General features: G+C 32.7%; 1 protein-coding gene and 1 long non-coding RNA gene across 2 annotated transcripts; one reads left to right on the forward strand and one right to left on the reverse strand.

Moving 5' to 3' along the window:
- Positions 1 to 667: 667 nt before the first annotated feature.
- Positions 668 to 15,411, reverse strand: LOC128173205 (uncharacterized). The gene is made up of 3 exons (XR_008242449.1): positions 15,284 to 15,411; positions 2,355 to 2,614; positions 668 to 1,462 (listed from the first exon to the last, which is right to left on the reverse strand). It is a non-coding gene; the product is annotated as an uncharacterized LOC128173205 (long non-coding RNA).
- Positions 15,412 to 16,614: 1,203 nt separating this feature from the next.
- Positions 16,615 to 17,193, forward strand: LOC128174453 (uncharacterized). The gene has a single exon (XM_052840009.1). It carries the CDS (start codon positions 16,615 to 16,617, stop codon positions 17,191 to 17,193), a length of 579 nt encoding a protein of 192 aa, XP_052695969.1.
- Positions 17,194 to 19,487: the final 2,294 nt, after the last annotated feature.

Here is a 19,487-nt window from a genome sequence, read left to right on the forward strand (position 1 = left end):
TCCTACGCCAGAGTTAATAAAGTCTCGTTCAACCAGACGCTCGGCTGTCTCCGTAAATCTGCAACAAGCAGAGAGGGGTCTCTCTTGCTTGTCGGATATTAACGGAGACAGCCGAGCGTCTAGTTTAACGAAACTAGAGTTCGATATCAATAGTGCTTGGATCCATACAGTTTTTAGAATTGTTTCGATAATTAATACAAACTAGTAGTTAAAATCTATCTTTAAATATTATGATTCATATGAGGTTTTTCAAAATTCTTGTCGAAAAAGTATAAAAATTCATATTATAAAAAAGTGCGTAATTCAAATACAAACTAGAAACTAAATTGCCATGCAAGATAAATTGATTTTAAAATAAATGGTAATCGATAAAATCAACTCCTGTCAGTACTTCAGTACTTTGATTTTCGAATTGGATCGTGAACTAACTACACATGTATTTATGAGATAATGTTTTGGAGTCGTAAATGTTGTTTTGTGCTTTTTGTTTAAGAACTTAAGTGATGTGTGAAATAAAGTAAATGGCATTCTCTGTCGTTTATAGATGTGCAATGTATATTTGGGCGGTAACTATAGTTCACCGCCCGATAGCTTACAGTGGATAACACTAGTTTTCAAATGTGAAACTATTAGGGTAGGTCCATTATGTGAGTATGATAATCATTTTTATTCAAAATATTTTGACAAATTGTATAAATTATGAAACATATAATTTTTACACAAAACCCGTAAAATTCATTGTACGTAAAAATCGTATTAATTTATTCGATTCTATAAAACAAAATAATTTATTACAACACTGGAAATTCAACGCTTTTTAAATTTAGAACAACCATAGATAAACGTGTATAGAGGTTTGTAAACATCTAATCCCGTATAGAGGTTTGTAAACATCTAATCCCGTATAGAGGTTTGTAAACATCTAATCCCGTATAGAGGTTTGTAAACATCTAATCCCGTATTGAGGTTTGTAAACATCTAATCCCGTATTGAGGTTTGTAAACATCTAATCCCGTATCATACTATATGCGTGTTCTCCATTTATAACTGGTCTCTGAAGTTTATCTGAGCAGAAAAAACCCACCGGAAGCTCTACGTCACCGGGAACTAAATTGTAGTCTCTACTTAAATTCGGACTTAACCGCATTACATTGAATCGTTTGCTTTCACTTCTACATTCTTTTTCAGGATCGGTCTCGCATTCGGCTCCTAAGAGTTTCTCTGCTTTGTAAATTACGTTCGGTATCCTGTTAGAATCAACATCCGGTATCCATTTCCATGGACACAAACAACTTCCGGTCAGTTGAGGACAACGGTTTGCTTCCTCGATAAGAACGTTAAAGGTGTTTGACATGGGGAAGGTGACAGTTTGAAATCGCTGATTTGCTGAAACAACAGGATTGCTGTCCACGTAAACACCTCCAGCAAAACAAAATAAAAGATATACAGCAAGGAAGTGTGTCTGAAAAAAAAATAACATCAGATATTGTTTCATTTTGTTATACTTTCATGTTAAATACTGAAATCTGATTGGTTTAGACGCAGTTGATAATCCGTTCTATTACCCTCAGCGTTAGTAGAAACACAACGAATTGTTACATGCGCGTAAATTATGCGCGTACGGTTCGCCGTGGAATTCACGTCATTTTATGTAAAAGCAGTAAAAAAAAATCTATAAAATTAAGACATTCAGTATAATAAAATAAATAGTGCCTGTTTGAGAGGATAACAGTTGAAATTGACACCCCTTGAAAACCATTGTCAACCTCCGCTTCGCGTCGGTTGACAATGGTTTCCTTGGGGTGTCAATTTCAACCGTTACCCTCCCAAACAGGTACTATTTATATAATACTGATCATTTAATATTCCTCGTAAGGCTGAATAGATTATATCAACTGAAAAAATTATCACAAGAGTCAGGATTTTGTGTACTGGTTGTTCATATTAACCCATTATAATAAGTATTTTTGTTCAAATCATTTAAACACATACGCAGTTCAGCATTCCTTTTCTGAGACATTATAATATTGCATTTTTGGTATTCTCTTAATCAATAACAAATATTGACATTGTTTAAACTTTAGACAAAATTTGATGAACAAAGCTTTTCAGTATATCATGGGATAGAAATATTTGTTGACACCCCCCCCTCCCCGAACGTGGTCATGTCGGGATGTGGATGAAGAATATCTATTCAGATTGAGTAGACTTGAACGTCAAATAATTTGACAATTCAAGAGCAAATAGGAGATCGTTTTTCATTGAGCTATAACACTATAATTATATTATGTTCCAGTCAGAAGTATAAAGGATCTGGTGATACAAACTTTGATTGTGTATCGTGGATTACTTACATTCATGATGTCCAATCTTGCACAAGCTTCATAAAGAGTATAGTTTTGGTTGGTTTTGTAGTTGGTGTCTCCTTATATACTGCTGTAATGTGTAATGTTGGGCTTTGGAAATTTTATTTATCAATGGATCTTGCGTTCCCAGAAATGTTCTTAAAATAGTAGGTGTGCACAGCGAGGACTGACCTGTGTTTATCTGGTACATCATCTGTGTATTCTCAACAGGATGGAAAGTAACACTTAGTAAACTAGCACTAAATTCCCTACAATGGAAACCCCAGTCTGGTGATTCAATAAAGAAAGAAAGAAAAGATGTTTCGAGATACAGTTCGTTTTGGCTTTTCGAAACATACACATCTATCAGTATTATAGGAGTGATAATACACATCTATCAGTATTATAGGAGTGATAATACACATCTATCAGTATTAGTATTATAGGAGTGTTAATACACATCTATCAGTATCAGTATTATAGGAGTGATAATACACATCTATCAGTATCAGTATTATAGGAGTGATAATACACATCTATCAGTATTAGTATTATAGGAGTGATAATACACATCTATCAGTATCAGTATTATAGGAGTGATAATACACATCTATCAGTATTATAGGAGTGATAATACACATCTATCAGTATTAGTATTATAGGAGTGATAATACACATCTATCAGTATTATAGGAGTGATAATACACATCTATCAGTATCAGTATTATAGGAGTGATAATACACATCTATCAGTATTAGTATTATAGGAGTGATAATACACATCTATCAGTATTATAGGAGTGATAATACACATCTATCAGTATTAGTATTATAGGAGTGATAATACACATCTATCAGTATCAGTATTATAGGAGTGATAATACACATCTATCAGTATTATAGGAGTGATAATACACATCTATCAGTATTAGTATTATAGGAGTGATAATACACATCTATCAGTATTATAGGAGTGATAATACACATCTATCAGTATTAGTATTATAGGAGTGATAATACACATCTATCAGTATTCTAGGAGTGATAATACACATCTATCAGTATCAGTATTATAGGAGTGTTAATACACATCTATCAGTATCAGTATTATAGGAGTGATAATACACATCTATAAGTATTTTAGGAGTGATAATACACATCTATCAGTATAAGTATTATAGGAGTGATAATACACATCTATCAGTATCAGTATTATAGGAGTGATAATACACATCTATCAGTATTTTAGGAGTGATAATACACATCTATCAGTATTATAGGAGTGATAATACACATCTATCAGTATTATAGGAGTGATAATACACATCTATCAGTATCAGTATTATAGGAGTGATAATACACATCTATCAGTATTAGTATTATAGGAGTGATAATACACATCTATCAGTATTCTAGGAGTGATAATACACATCTATCAGTATTAGTATTATAGGAGTGATAATACACATCTATCAGTATTATAGGAGTGATAATACACATCTATCAGTATTAGTATTATAGGAGTGATAATACACATCTATCAGTATTATAGGAGTGATAATACACATCTATCAGTATCAGTATTATAGGAGTGATAATACACATCTATCAGTATTAGTATTATAGGAGTGATAATACACATCTATCAGTATTCTAGGAGTGATAATACACATCTATCAGTATCAGTATTATAGGAGTGTTAATATACACATCTATCAGTATTAGTATTATAGGAGTGATAATACACATCTATCAGTATTTTAGGAGTGATAATACAACACAACAGTTCTAGTATATAAAAAAAGACAAAATTAAAAGACATAACAAATATATTTTAAACTTCTCAATGCTACAGCCCGGTAAAATGCAAGGATACATGAATACCCTCTAGTTGTGCCTTTAAGTTAGACAACTGTACTGCTCGCATAACGAACACACAAAAACATCTTATTACACACATACTACCATTATGTCAAAGATGATTAGAGAAGTCTTGTATAGATGCCTTTATTCCTCAATTTGTTTCTTTTTTCAGTTTCGAAACATCCGGAGAGAACCTGTGTTCTTGATGAAAATGTTGATATAAGTAATCGTGTTTAGTATGTGTATGTAGGCAGTTAGTACAATTTTACAATTTTTATTGATATCTAGGAGTTTTAAACGTTTTTGGGTTCATAGTTTTGGGAGTTGCCTATTTGTATTCCGCTGACGGCTATTTAGAGAGCAGAGGCAAAGCCAACAACAGCAGGATACAAGATAATTTCAAATGGGTTAAAGCTAGAGTATAACCATGGAAAAATACCAAATGTTTAGAGATATATTCCTTCTCTTATTTACAGAAAGAAATTTTAAAGACAATTTGATTGAAAACTTGCAGTGATAATTTTTTTTAGCTCACCTGAGCTGAAAGCTCAAGTGAGCTATTCTGATCACATTTTGTCCGTCGTCCGTTTGTCCGTCCATCCGTCTGTCTGTCTGTAAACTTTTTACATTTTGAACTTCTTCTCTAAAACCACTTGGCCAATTTCAACCAACTTTGGCACAAAGCATCTTTATGGGAAAGCAAATATAAATTGCAGTAATGAAAGACCGATCTTTATTAAAGCGGAGAGAACATCGAAATTGTGGATAAAGGGGGTGCATGATTAAAAATCTTCTCCTCAAGAACTACTGAGTCAAATTCAACGTAATTTAGCATAAATCATCCTAATTGGAAGGAAAATATAAATTGCAAAAATTAAGGGCTAATCTGCTTCAAAGTTGAGTAATTTACGAAAATAATAATAAGACAGAGAGAATGGGGGTCAATCAGTTTAACTTCGGGCTTGATATTTCAAATATCGAAAACCAGTTTTGAGGACCAGTCATATTGAATGGAGATAAATTTGCTTGTTGTGCAACAGTTTACATGCGAAGGGAATATTTGAAACATCCAAAATATATTTGTGCCGTTTATATATGAAGTAAATTGAGGTTAAATATTTCAATGCGTAGACATTTTCATTTATGACGGTGGTTTTTAGCTTGTTTTGATTTTCGTAATTTAGCATGTTTAGTTTCTTTTTATTTTAACTTGAGAGGAACCATCGTCTTTATTTTAGAATTTAAAATTTTTACGTGTAGACCGGTTAATCAGACAGCTGATTGTTTACATCTACCTGCGCAAAATCTGATGCACTAACAACATATCATAAAATACTATTCATTATGTTGGTACATGTAACTTGGTACGATCTCTACGTAATGGTTGATAAATGCAACATGTTTTATTAAGATGCTCAGCAATTTCAATGTAAACGGAGATTATTCTCGCTGCTAGAAATGTATAAGTATATATATGATGAAAAATAAATTGTGTTTTTTGTTTTTTTTAGTGCATTTATCTCTTGATTTAATTGTTCACAAATTTCTATTTACTAGCCCGAGAGTCAAGCTTCGAGTTACCTAGCTTTGCAAACATAGCTACTGTATGTTTGTACACAAAGCTGAGGTCATGCTTTAGTTCTTTTATATTTTAAATGCAGCTATGCTGAATAGAAAATACCAAGTTTTAAAAATCTTAAGTTGAATGTAATAAACTCATGTGAACAAAAACATGTTTCAAACCAAGCTATGTATCTTGCTTATAATTCTACGATTGGCGCTGAAATTTTGGTTGATCAATTGAAATGTCTTGCTAAAAGGATGATATGCTGTAACTACTTTCTGGTGCCCCTTCTGAAACGATGAATTGCATAAAATCTACACAAATTTTTGATAGTTTTTCGAACATAAGTAAATAAAAAGGACGTCTTTTAAACAGTTTCCATAGTCCTGAAACATTATTATTATGAGGATAAAAGCATTATCGTTGTTCTTAAATTTGCAACGGTAAGTCATCTTTGTTTGTAGACATTTGTTGATTTTTTAATAAAGATGAAAATAATGGGTGGGCCTTTGTACAATAGAGCAACATGCCTGCCAATACATTGATTTGAATTATAGCTCTTTAACATATGTGACAACATTTTTCAGTGAAGTTTATTCCTCAGTCAAGTGAGTAAAGATATGAAACGTCATACGAAATGAATTCATGCCTGGTAAACGACAATCGTATATAATGGGGAAGGCCAATTAAATCTTTCAATGTTTTTAATTTAAGGAATTCAGTGCATTCATTCTGGTGCATTGATGTACACTTTTCTTTTTCCATATATAGGATTTTTTAAAATAAAATACAACAACTAGTAAGTAGTGGAGGGAGAAAATGTACCTGTATGCTCTCATGTATTTTAATCGTTTTATAAAGTGAGGGGGGAAGGGGGGGGGGAGGGGGGCTAAAATAAAGGGAACTGGAAGTTAACCGTGAACACCAACTAAAAATTTAGTCATTTATACTGCATATGATCTTATTTTCGGTAAAAATGGTTTCCCATACGTCAATGATTATAATAAGTATATGCAAAAATAAGTGTAAAATTCTGATATTTATTTTTGGTTAATCTACCAAGGCGCCATATGACACAATATCCTTTGAACGCCCATACAAAGCCAGTGTTGCTCAGATAAGCGACGTGGCCCATTGGGCCTCTTGTTATGCTTTCTATCCGGAATGTTTCAAACTGAAAAAGATTGCAGGTGTAATAGCATAGACCCCATCCTCCCTCCTCCATCCCTGGATCAGTATCTTTTCCCGAGGAAAAACAGGCGTGGGTTTTATTCCCCCCAGATACCCTGATACCTAATTTCCCTATAGAAAAAAAACACCCATTTGTAGAAAAAGCTCGCTTTTCCCTATTCGTACACTGTATATCTGTTGTCAATTCTCTAACAAAAAATCTCAATTATAATTTTGTATGTAAACTTAAACTTTCTTCTTTTTGAAGGTATTTGTGAATCACATATATAATTATTCTTAAATTTTCAAAAGAAAATTTTTCCATACATATACATTTTATGAACTACTACAATGAATCACTACAATTCCTTACCATTATTTATATAAAATCTTAATTTGGTAAAATTTCATAATCATAAATTCAACTTTCGTTTTTTTAAATAAACATTTCACTTCAACTTTATTTCTTACTCAGCCTTTTCGATTTTTCACAAATTCCTAATGTCCTCATGACTTTGTATTTTTTAAACAAGGTACGAGTAACAAGAACTTTATTCTACCAACAGCTCAGAATACTCGCTGATAGTTTCCTTTATATTAGAGAGACCGATTAAGTCCTTCAGAAAAATGTTCCGTGTATTTGTTGAAAATATTTAACATGTGCATTGATAACAGACAACTGATCGGAATGACATGCAGACGATAATCTATTGTTGGATGTTAAGAGGGCCAGATGTTAGGCTATAATTACCTCCTTTACACAAAGAGTATAAGGAAATAAGAAAATGTTAAAATTTCAAAACTTGAATATTTGGATATCTTCTTCTCTTAAGAAGACTTTCATGGTCAAAAATATTATATTTTAAAGTTTTTGTGGTGTAAATAATGTATGCAAAACAAGTGTTAATTACTATAACTACAAAAATTTGTAATGTTTTTCACAAAGCAGTAAGCGATACATTTGGTAATTACAATATGGGATGCAACAAATTTTGAGAAAAAAATTTCAACAATAAACCATGGTTCAACAAAGAATGTAGAACAGCAAGGAAAAATTTTCATTTGGCAAAGAAAAATCATAATAACTGCAAGTCTGAGGAAAATTTACGTCATCTTAAGTCTCAAAGCAAAAACTATAAGCGGGTTATGGACGAGTGTATAAAAAACTTACAGGAAAAGCATCACCGACAAAATAAAGAACGTGCGTACTACAAATACCAAAGAGTACTGGAAAATTTTAAATTCAACATGTAAAGACAAAAAGTGTGCTGTTGATATTAATGATTATTTTAATTTTATAAAGGGTATTACTGAAAATGAAAATGAGTCGCTTGCTGTAGAAAATGATGACTACTTTTTAAATGTCGCTCATGAAAATGTTGATGACTTTCTTAACTGTGAAATAGATGACGGTGAAATATTGCCTGCGGTTAAACACAATAAAGCAGCAGGTTTTGACAGAGTGTTGAACGAACATATTTGTTCTACTATTACTGTATTTTTGCCAGTGTGCAAAAAACTATTTAATGTTATTTTTGATAGTGGTATTGTTCCAGACGAGTGGTTAATTGGAATTGTAAAGCCTATTTATAAAAACAAAGGGGACCCTACGAAACCTGAAAATTATCGTCCTATAACTTTATTAAGTTGTCTCGGTAAACTTTCTACATCTATATTAAGCAAACGGCTGGATGCATATGCAAATGAGATTAATATAACAAGTGAAAGCCAATTTGGTTTCCGAAAAGGCTATTCTACCCTAGATCATGTGTTAACTCTGCAGTTTTTATCAGAAACTCTTATGAAACAGAAAAAGAAATTATTTTGTGCCTTCATTGATTTTAAGCAAGCATTTGTCACTATTTGGAGAAGTGGGTTATGGTACAAAATGTCAAAAATGGTATTACTGGAAAATGTTTTGTTCATATCAGAAACATGTACCAGGGTTTTAAATCTCTTATTAGTATGGATGGTACCACATCTGATTTTATAGGGCGTAAACCTATCGCCATTTTTGTTTGAACAAAATATATAGTAAATGTAAAATGGATTTCTACAATTGTAAAACAAAGGTTACAAGACCAATATTTCAAAAATGGTCTAGTGAAATTAATGACTCGTCAAAAGGGCAAATTTACAAGATTTTTTAGTAAAATTTCAGCTATAAAAATTAGATTAATATATTGCCACATAAGCTTTAGAACCTCAAATCACCGTCTCCAGTGGAGACTGGGAGATGGTACAATTCTCCTTTAAACCAAAGAGTGTGTAAACTGTGTAATTCAGGTCAAATGGCTGACGAATACCATTATATTCTTGAATGTAAAGAGCTATTGACATTTAGACATAAATATCTTGATGATAAATACTGGTCAGCGCCAAATACTATTAAGTTTTGGGAACTTATGTCTTGTTCTAATGTTACAAATGTCATGTTGTAAATTTTGAATTTACTGGGTGGGTGTAAATACAAAATTTACAACATGACAACTGTCATGTTGTAAATTTTGTATTTACACCCACCCAGTAAATTCAAAATTTACAATATGACACAAACCTGAAAAGTTATTTATTATCAAATATACAGTCTGATATAATAGTCTGTCCTCCATTATTACACTTTTTCCTATCTTCATTGTATATATTGTATATTTATGCTTATTTACTATTTATCTACCACTTATCTATTCATTTATAAAATGTACCTCTGACTTTTGAACTGTATATAATGATTGACCTCATGTACCATTTCATGGTTTTAGCGAATAAACTGAATTGAAAAAATTGGATCTGATGGTTAATTTATTGACCATCCAACCTCCTTAAAGAAACAGAACAGCTGAAAACATATGTGTGAATAACTTCAGATTTACCTATTGTATCGTTAGGAAATAAGAAACAACGTTGATTGTAATAATTGAAATTCATAAAAATCCCTTTCACATACTTAGTTAACGTAATTATGAGCTTCCGGAAATTTAAGGGTCGTACAAACCGGAATAATCTTATATCGTTTATTTTTACCACGTGGACTTTGATTGACAGTAATTGACACGTGCTGAAAGCTACAAGATCTTCGTCCGGCTACGGTCATCATGGTATACGAGGTTAAAGGGACTCTCTAGACGGAACTCATCGTCACTTACTCGATAATTTTTAAATGGTTTACCAATTTCGGTTCATTTTAACATGAACAGACATAAATATGTAAAATAACCCCTCAAGGCCCGGGCCTCATTTAGGTTGTAGCAACTTTTATGATAAACACGAAAAATACATGCTTACAAAATAATGATTGTGATTATTTTAAAAACTTTGAACAATTATTACCTAAGAGAAGTAGGAAAACCATATTTTTATCAACAAACATGTCCAGGAGAATCTTCGCGAGCCCTGCATGTGTTTTGTTTGCAGTACATATGCATGTGTAATAGTATAATAGAAGGCTGAACCACTTAACACGTTGCGATGTAAATATTTCATAGGTTAAACGTAATTATTAGTTTAATGAAATAATTAGATTTATTTCACGGAGAACTTTGTAATTTTCTGAAAGTTTATACATTAATGAGTAGTACAGAAATACCGAACCCGATCGGATAATTTTTTTCAAGTCGGTTTTTTTATGCGCCATACTGTCTCTTTAAACTCCCTTGGCCCATATAAAGAACATTGATGTAGAATAGCTTATATATAGAACATTGATGTAGCATACCTTATAAATAGAACATTGATGTAGCATACTTATATATAGAACATTGATGTAGCATACCTTATAAAAAGAACATTGATGTAGCATACCTTATATATAAAACATTGATGTAGCACACCTTATATATAGAACATTGATGTAGCATACCTTATATATAGAACAATGAAGTAGCACACCTGATATAAAGAACATTGATGTACCATACCTTATATATAGATCACTGATGCAGCATACCTTATATATAGAACAATGATGTAGCACACCTGATATAAAGAACATTGATGTAGCATACCTTATATATAGATCACTGATGCAGCATACCTTATATAGAGAACAATGATGTAGCACACCTGATATAAAGAACACTGATGTAGCATACCTTATATATAGAACATTGATGTAGCATACCTTATATATAGAACACTGATGTAGCATACCTTATATCTAGAACATTAATATAGCATACCTTATATATAGAACACTGATGTAGCAAGCCTTATAAATAGAACATTGATGTGACATACCTTATATATAGAACATTGGTGTAGCACACCTTATATATAGAACACTGACGTAGCATACCTTATATAGAAAACATTGATATAGCATACCTTATATAGAGAACAATAATGTAGCATACCTTATATATAGAACATTGATGTAGCACACCTTATATATAGAAAATTGATGTAGCATACCTTATATATAGAGCAATGATGTAGCATACCTTATATATAGAACATTGATGCAGCATAGGGTATATATAGAACATTGATGTAGCATACCTTATAAATAGAACACTGACGTAGCATACCTTATATACAGAACATTGATGTAGCATACCTTATATATAGAACATTGATGTAGCATACCTTATATATAGAACATTGATGTAGCATACCTTATATACAGAACATTGATGTAGCATACCTTATATATAGAACATTGATGTAGCATTCCTTATATATAGAACATTCATGCAGCATACCTTATATATAGAACATTGATGTAACACACCTTATATATAGAACACTGACGTAGCATACCTTACATAAAGAACATTGATGTAGCATACAGATATCCTTAATTATTTTAAGAGTAATTAAATATGATAACACTTTATTTTATGTAAAAATTCAAATGAGTTAGGGAGGTCAATTTAATTAAAAGATATATTTTTTAATGAAAATAGCGCAAAGACTAGCAGAAATTTTTGGCTGGGAGTAGAATAGGCATAAAGTTCTTGTCGGATAACCTCCTCGGTCGAGAAATGCTTTTCTGAAATATAAAGACCGGAAACTCGCACTCTATTTTTTAAATCCACCGGAAGTTTTTATTTTTCAATCAAGTGCACGTTGGCAACATAACTATTACATACAAGATAAACTAAACCCTCTGTAAGTAATTTGGAAGATAAAACTGTTTATGTTCATGCATACTCAGACACTTATTTCTTGATTTTAGCGCATTGGGCATAGTGTGCTCTTGCTAGTACATGTATTCAAAAAACGTGCAAATATAATCAATGCAAAAAACTTTATTCCTAAATTGTAATTAGGAATATGATAGTTTTGATTATCATCAACGATCGCCAGCAGTGCTGACGAGCAATGAACTAAATTAAATATCTTATTTTTGAATGTCTTTCTACGAATATATACATTTTTTTTTGTATTTCCATAAACAGTAAACAATTTTGAAATAAAAATGATTTATACATGTATTGATTAATTTATTCTGATTATTTCTCAATATTGTAGGAAGAGATTTAGTGTAAAAAAGACATACCATGATATATACTACTATATATTGAGACAGAAGGTCCTAGTACTATTATCCGTAAACAGGAAGGATACTTCTATATCTGGGCAATTAATATTTTTTGCCTCGGGAGAAACTTTTCTTGATCCATCTAAAAACCATGGGCGCTTCTTCCGCCCATGTTGGTTAAGTTACCCCCGGGCCTGTTTTTTGGGGCGAAGAGGACTATGTGGGGGGGGGGGGGGTGAGGTCTATGTGTAATTATCTTTCAGAACTTTAAAAAGACCACAAAATATTGTGCTTAAGAGCCTAATGATATTTCACATTTAAGTTCATATAATTTTTTTCAGTTCGCTAACTATTGTTATTGATATACGCGCGACTGATGTCACTTTTTGCTCTGAGGCTTTCTGCACCTACCGCACCTTTGTTGTCTGGGGCTCCATCGTAACAGCTCTACTTGGGAAAGCGCCATAATCACCACTATAAAACACAGAAGTACGGTATGTCTGTCTGGTCTGTCTGTATGTCTTAATGTCGATTAATTAATATCATGTTTCATTTTCCAGACATTTGGTATATGGCTGTTAAAAGAATTCAGATATAACATAATTTTACTTTTACTTAATGGGAAATAACTCTCTCTCTCTCTCTCTCTCTCTCTCTCTCTCTCTCTCTCTCTCTCTCTCTCTCTCTCTCTCTCTCTCTGCGTGTTATAGTACAGCTGACCATTTACGTCGCATTAGAAGACATAAAACAGGCTAATACAAAAAGAAATATTTTCTCCAAACATTTTGTTATTTAAATTGGGGAGGCATAAGAATAAACATTTTGAGAAACGTATTATGATAAAACTACACACGTGGTTTTGATGGAGAAAAGTTCAGCCTCCCCTGACCCCCCCCCCCCCACAAAAAAAAAACAAAAAACAAAAACTGTTGAAATGGTTGGACCTTGTATCTGGATCATGAGTCAGTTTATACTGAGTCTAGTATAGCAATGAATACTCTTCATTTAAAAAATGGCGATAATCAAGCATTGCTAAAAGGTATTGAGCGTGTACAAGTAATTAACTAAACGCCAATAAATTTTTATTTATCTAGAAATGCAACCAAGGACAATACAGCCCATCAGTTTACAATAATTCACATATTACAAAATAATATAAACATCTGACTCTCGGAGTCAAAATGGGGGGTGAAACCCCTGATCAAGTGTTCCACAGTTCCCACAGTTCCAACATTACATATTAAAATTATGTAAAGTTGCATATCATATACGGATTTGAAAAAAACAGTTTTGAGTCAACAATATTTACACATAACTAGAGGCAAAGTATAAATGTATAACATATTTTAACATACAAGAGAATATGTTTCTTAGATAAATTGAATGATTTTCATGCAATTCGGCAATTAGAACCATTATAACAGGAGCTTGGACTTCGGGTAGTTGTATCAAACAGCAATGTGACGTAGGCCTGTCTATTTCTTTGCTGCCCACTCAGTGGAAGCTCATTGAAATCAACACGATTTGTCTGGCTTTTGAGCTAAGACTACCCAATCGGTGTATATTTCGCTTGAATCCAGCGTCATTTTTAACATGTTTTGACGCAAGAAATGATAGCTACGTCCTACGGAAAGTCCAAGGCCTTGTTAAAATGGTTCTAATTATTACGGATTAATAAAGCACATTTTATATATTTAGCAAGACTAACCAAGGTAGATACATGATCCGAACACAACAACTGAAGTGATTTAAATGTACTCAGAGACTTTTAATAGTATACTCGCTTAAAATGTTTTCTCGTATATTATAATATTTTGGACATCGTCTTCAATTTTTTTGAGCATCACAAGCATCATATAATCGAGCCTGCCTGCTCTTGCAAATGTACCTTGCTATCTTCCTGTTTCAATATTTAAACAATGTGAAGACAGTCTTATGCGAGAAATACGCATCCAAAGATTACTACGGATTGGTTTTGTTAGGTATGGTAGGATTTTCGAGTAATTGGTTTTTTTTTGGGGGGGGGGGGCAAGATATCTGTATAAAAGACACTTTGAAGGATTTTCCACAAAGGCATTGCTTTCTTGCATGTAAATATAAAAAATTCTAGTTTCATATATATGTAACAACTGGCCAGGATTAAGTGACTGCTGTCCAATCCAGACTTCTTCTAGACCCACATGAAACAATTCATTTTTTTACGTTTCTTGCCCAATTTACACTAAATAAGGCTGCACAATACTCAGTACTATTAAGTAATTGTAAGACGATTTTAAAATACAACTGTCTGTTTCTAGTAATTTACACCAGTATTTCATAATTGTAAAATAAGCAGACGTCGACCTTCACTATAAATCATATAATTACATACATTACGTCTAACACCAAGAACATTCTTACAATTTGACAGATGTAAACGCTCAATTTCAGGTGATTTATGAAAACCCAAGATTTCACTTCCATAAGAAATTACACTTCCAATATATATATCGAAATTTGACTCAGGGTTTTATGTAAATTCAAAATCTTGAAGATTTCGGTTTTTTATCCAACAGAGCTTTTCTGACCCTGGTATAATAGTTTCTTTTGAGTTGCAGTAAATTTGCCGTTACAATTCAAACATAATCCTATATAATTAAAAGAATCAACGTTTTCCAAAATTTCATTGTTCGTTGTATGAAATATTACACGTTGTGTACAAGTAATTAGGTAAATGCCAACATAATTTATTACAGGTGACGTACAAACAATTAGGTAAATGCAAATAAAATGTATTACAAGTAATGTACAAGTAACTACTAGGTAAATGCCAATATGACATATAACAAAATTTGTTAGATGTTTTTATAAATTGTTTACCTTAATATTGAATCGTACACTTACAATATGGGCTTCTTCTATTAGTATTGCCACAGATGCACTGTTCGGTTTTCAACATATATGTTAGGTACTAGAGAAGCAATTTTTGCACTTCATCGTCTGGTTTCACAAGCGCTTTAAGGTCAGACGACACGTTCCTCAATTTTATATATAACTTTTTTCAGGAATTTGTTAATGGTTTACATGTACTATGACACACTTTCTTGCAAAAACTTAGGGAACCTTATCAGGCATTTCTGCAAAATACTTGAGTATGCAATTTCCTATATGATCTTCTTGAAAATACACTTGAATGGCTTGATATAAAAATAAATAAAAATACAGCACAGCGAAATTTTCTATATTGGAACTCTATCCTGGCTGGGGCAGGGCTTTAAACTCACGACCTCTAGAACCTATATGCATCTGACAGTGAGCGACCACGGTTCTAACCACTCGGCCATCTAGACATATAACCATCTACTAGTAAATTTTAATCATTTTAAAAATAATAATAAAATTGATATTTTTTATTGGAACTCTTTATTACGAGGAGATACATAAAAGATGCTCGAGGAACGTGTCGTCTGACCTTAAACTAAAAAAGGGGTTTATTGTTGTTTTGTTGATTATAAGAAGGCCGTTGACTATCAACAGGTAGAAATTGTACAGAAAAATTCAAATATTACGGTATACAGGGAAATTACTTGCAGTAATTCGTTCAGTGTATTCCAGAATTAGAACGTACATGTGTTAAATCTTCTGGTCATATGTCTTATTTCTTTGAAAATCATGTTGGTCTTTTACAAGGAGAAGTGTTGTCTCCCATGTTGTTTGCATTGTATGTTAATGATTTTGAAAAAGACTTAAAAAAAGCTACTGCCCCTACTGACCTGCAAATATTAAGTCTTTATCTTCTTATGTATGCGGATGACATGGTGTTGATTTCTGAATCAAAGGATGAGCTTCAGAGAGTTTTGAATACTTAACAGTTATGTACAAATGAATGGAACCTATATGTAAATGTATCTAAAACTAAAGTTGTTATTTTTAGAATGGGTGGAAATAACCGCACTAACGACACATGGCCATGTAACGGTGAAAATTTAGAAATAGTGGAACATTTTGTTTGGTGTGTTCCCCGAACGGCTACTTGCCAATTAGGCAATTAGACAATTACGGGGCCCTCTAAGGGGCACAGGTATAGAGTATGTCTATATTTACAAATAGAAGCAAATAGAATCGTAATAAACAACAACAGGAAAAGCTTAGAACAGTACAGACAAGAACAACAACTTTCCGAAAATATTATGGCTGATAAAATGAAAAGAATGGAAGACGCTAATGAAAAGCTACAAAACTCAGTGACGGATCTCAAGGCGCGGTCCATGAGGGATAACCTCGTGTTCTCAGGAATCACGGAACAAAGAGGGGAAGACACCGAGGCCCTGCTACAGGATTTCCTCCAGAAAAAATACAAGCTCGAGTACGAAATCTCTTTTGAACGTGTTCACAGAATGGGCAGATGGAACGAATTTAATGAACACCCACGAAATATTGTGGCCAAATTTACATATTACAAGGATAGGGAGTTCATCCGAACACATGCGGCACAGAAGCTGAAAGGATCAAATGTCTGGGTGAATGAACAATATCCCCCGGAAATTGAAGAGAGGAGAAAAAAGCTCTACCCTGTCATGCGTCAGGCCAAGAAAGAGAAAAAACGCGCAAAGCTGGTCCGCGATGTCCTGTACATTGAGGGAGAGATTTACACTCCACCTATGGAATCCGCCCGTCAAACTGCATCTACGCGACAGACTGGACCAAGCCATGCGAGTCAACAGACACCCCGAAGTGACCGACAGCCAAACAAAAGACAACGCCAAGGATCAACTCCTTCTGGTAAATAGGGACCCGCGGGAGAACGGACTGCGACGAGTGATCTTAAGTTTCTTTCCTTAAACGTATGTGGTGTAAAAAATAAGTTAAATTATCAAGAATTCACAGACTTTATTACGAATTATGATGTGGTAGGTTTCACTGAAACCAAAACCGACGACTGTGATAATATTCAAATACCAGGATATGTAACATTCATGAAAAACAGACGTAAACTTACAAATACCCGCTCTGGTGGAATCATCTTGGCGGTCAGGGATAACATTGTTAAGTATATAAAAATAATTAACACAGACTGTAAATATGTGTTTTGGTTTAAATTAGACAAAATGTTACTAAACTCCACTGACGACTTATTATGCGGCGTTGTTTACATACCGCCTGAAGGTAGTAGATATGCATCACCCGACTGTTTTATAGAAATAGAACAAGAGTTAATTAATATTACAAATGAATCTAAATGTTTTTGTCTTATGGGCGACTTTAATGCCAGAGTTGGTCATTTGAATGATTTCTTTATTTCTGATGATTTTCTAGCGCATCTAAATGGATGTACAGATATTTTTCAACCCGATATTGTTGAACGGGCATTGGTCTTTGAAAGCTATAATATACCGCTTAAGAGAATTGTTCAAGATACCATTGTGAATAATTATGGATATAAGTTAATTGAATTTTGTAAAAATAATGAAGTCTACATTGTTAATAGCCGATTTGGCAGTGATAAAAATATAGGCGGGACAACTTGTAAAAACAGTAGTACTGTGGACTATGTTCTAGCTACTACGAATGTATTTAGAATTTTACAGAACTTTGATGTCACTGATTTTTGCAATTTTTAATCAGATGTACACAATCCTATATCGTTTTCTTTTTCATATTGTAATAAGGAACCAACCCACAGTTGTATAGGTGAAAATCACCCAAGTGTAAAATTATGGTGTCCAGGTAAAGCGGGCGACTTTTGTAACAATATCGATAGATCAGCTGTAATATCTATTGACAATGACAATGAACTTTATTCTCATAACTGAATTTACAGTGTAGAGAAAAAACATATGTACAGTATGTACAAACTACAATATATATAATACATGAAAATCAATGGTACAGGCATGATGAAGGGATAACAGATATAATTTAACCAAGAGAGCTAACTCTCTCAAATATAGTATCTAATAGTTTACAAATATTGGTAAGTTGGTTTATGTTTGTGACATTAAACAGTTTTTCAAATTTTACAACATTTGGATTTGTTATGAAATATTTTGGTAAACATCTAACCCTTGAATTGGATATATATACATCAGTACATTTGAAAAGGTAGTGAAATTCATCCCCTATTTCATTGCAGGTACATAGTTTACAAATTCTGTTTTCTCTAGGAATATTAAACCATCTACCTATCTCAATAGGTAATTTAGCATTACCAGTTCTAAAGTTACAATATTTCTTACATAATTGTGTTGGCAAAGTCAATAAATACTTTTCAAAATCCAGTGACTTTTTAAAAATCCTATAATTTAAACCTTTTGGAGAATTATGTACCTCACTATACCATGATTGCTTAAATTGGTACAATAAAATATTGTATACTTTAGATTTTAACCAGGGTATGTTTATTGTGTTTTGATACCATATATATGTCAATCCACATTGATTTAAAGTTTTCTTAATGGCTTCGCACCATGGGTTATTAAAATTCTTCAATACATTAAAAAGTTTTGCTGACAATTTTGAGTTCTGGAAATTGACTAATTTACCCCAGAAGGAAATCATTCTAACTTTAACATTAATTGTTAAGGGGTATCTTCCAAGTTCCCCATATACCATAAAGTTTGGAGTTGAGGTTCTCAAGTTCAATAAATGTTTACAAAATTTTAAATGTAATTTTTCAAGGAGATTAGTGTTATGAAAACCCCAAACTTCGCATCCATATAATAATATTGGTTTGATAATTTTATCGAACATGTCTACTTTACAATCAATTGTTAGATTATGGGTTCTGCACTTCCCAATAACACCATACATTGCTTTAGTGGCTTTATCAAACAGTTCTTTAACATTAAGATTAAAAGAGTTGCTTTTACGAAAAGTAACACCCAGGTATTTAAAGTTGTTAACAATTTCTAATTGGGAACCTTCAAGAGTAAAACAGTTGGTTGGTTATTGATAACAAATTACACGATTTGTCAGTGCTTGGCGAAGCCATATTACCAATATTACCAGAGAATTATGTACGTTTTTTCCGGAGCAGCTAGAATAACATTTGGCTTAAAATATAATAAAAACTTTTCGTCGGATA

Source organism: Crassostrea angulata, chromosome 2, assembly GCF_025612915.1.
Source record: "Crassostrea angulata isolate pt1a10 chromosome 2, ASM2561291v2, whole genome shotgun sequence".
NCBI classification, from domain to species: domain Eukaryota; kingdom Metazoa; phylum Mollusca; class Bivalvia; order Ostreida; family Ostreidae; genus Magallana; species Magallana angulata.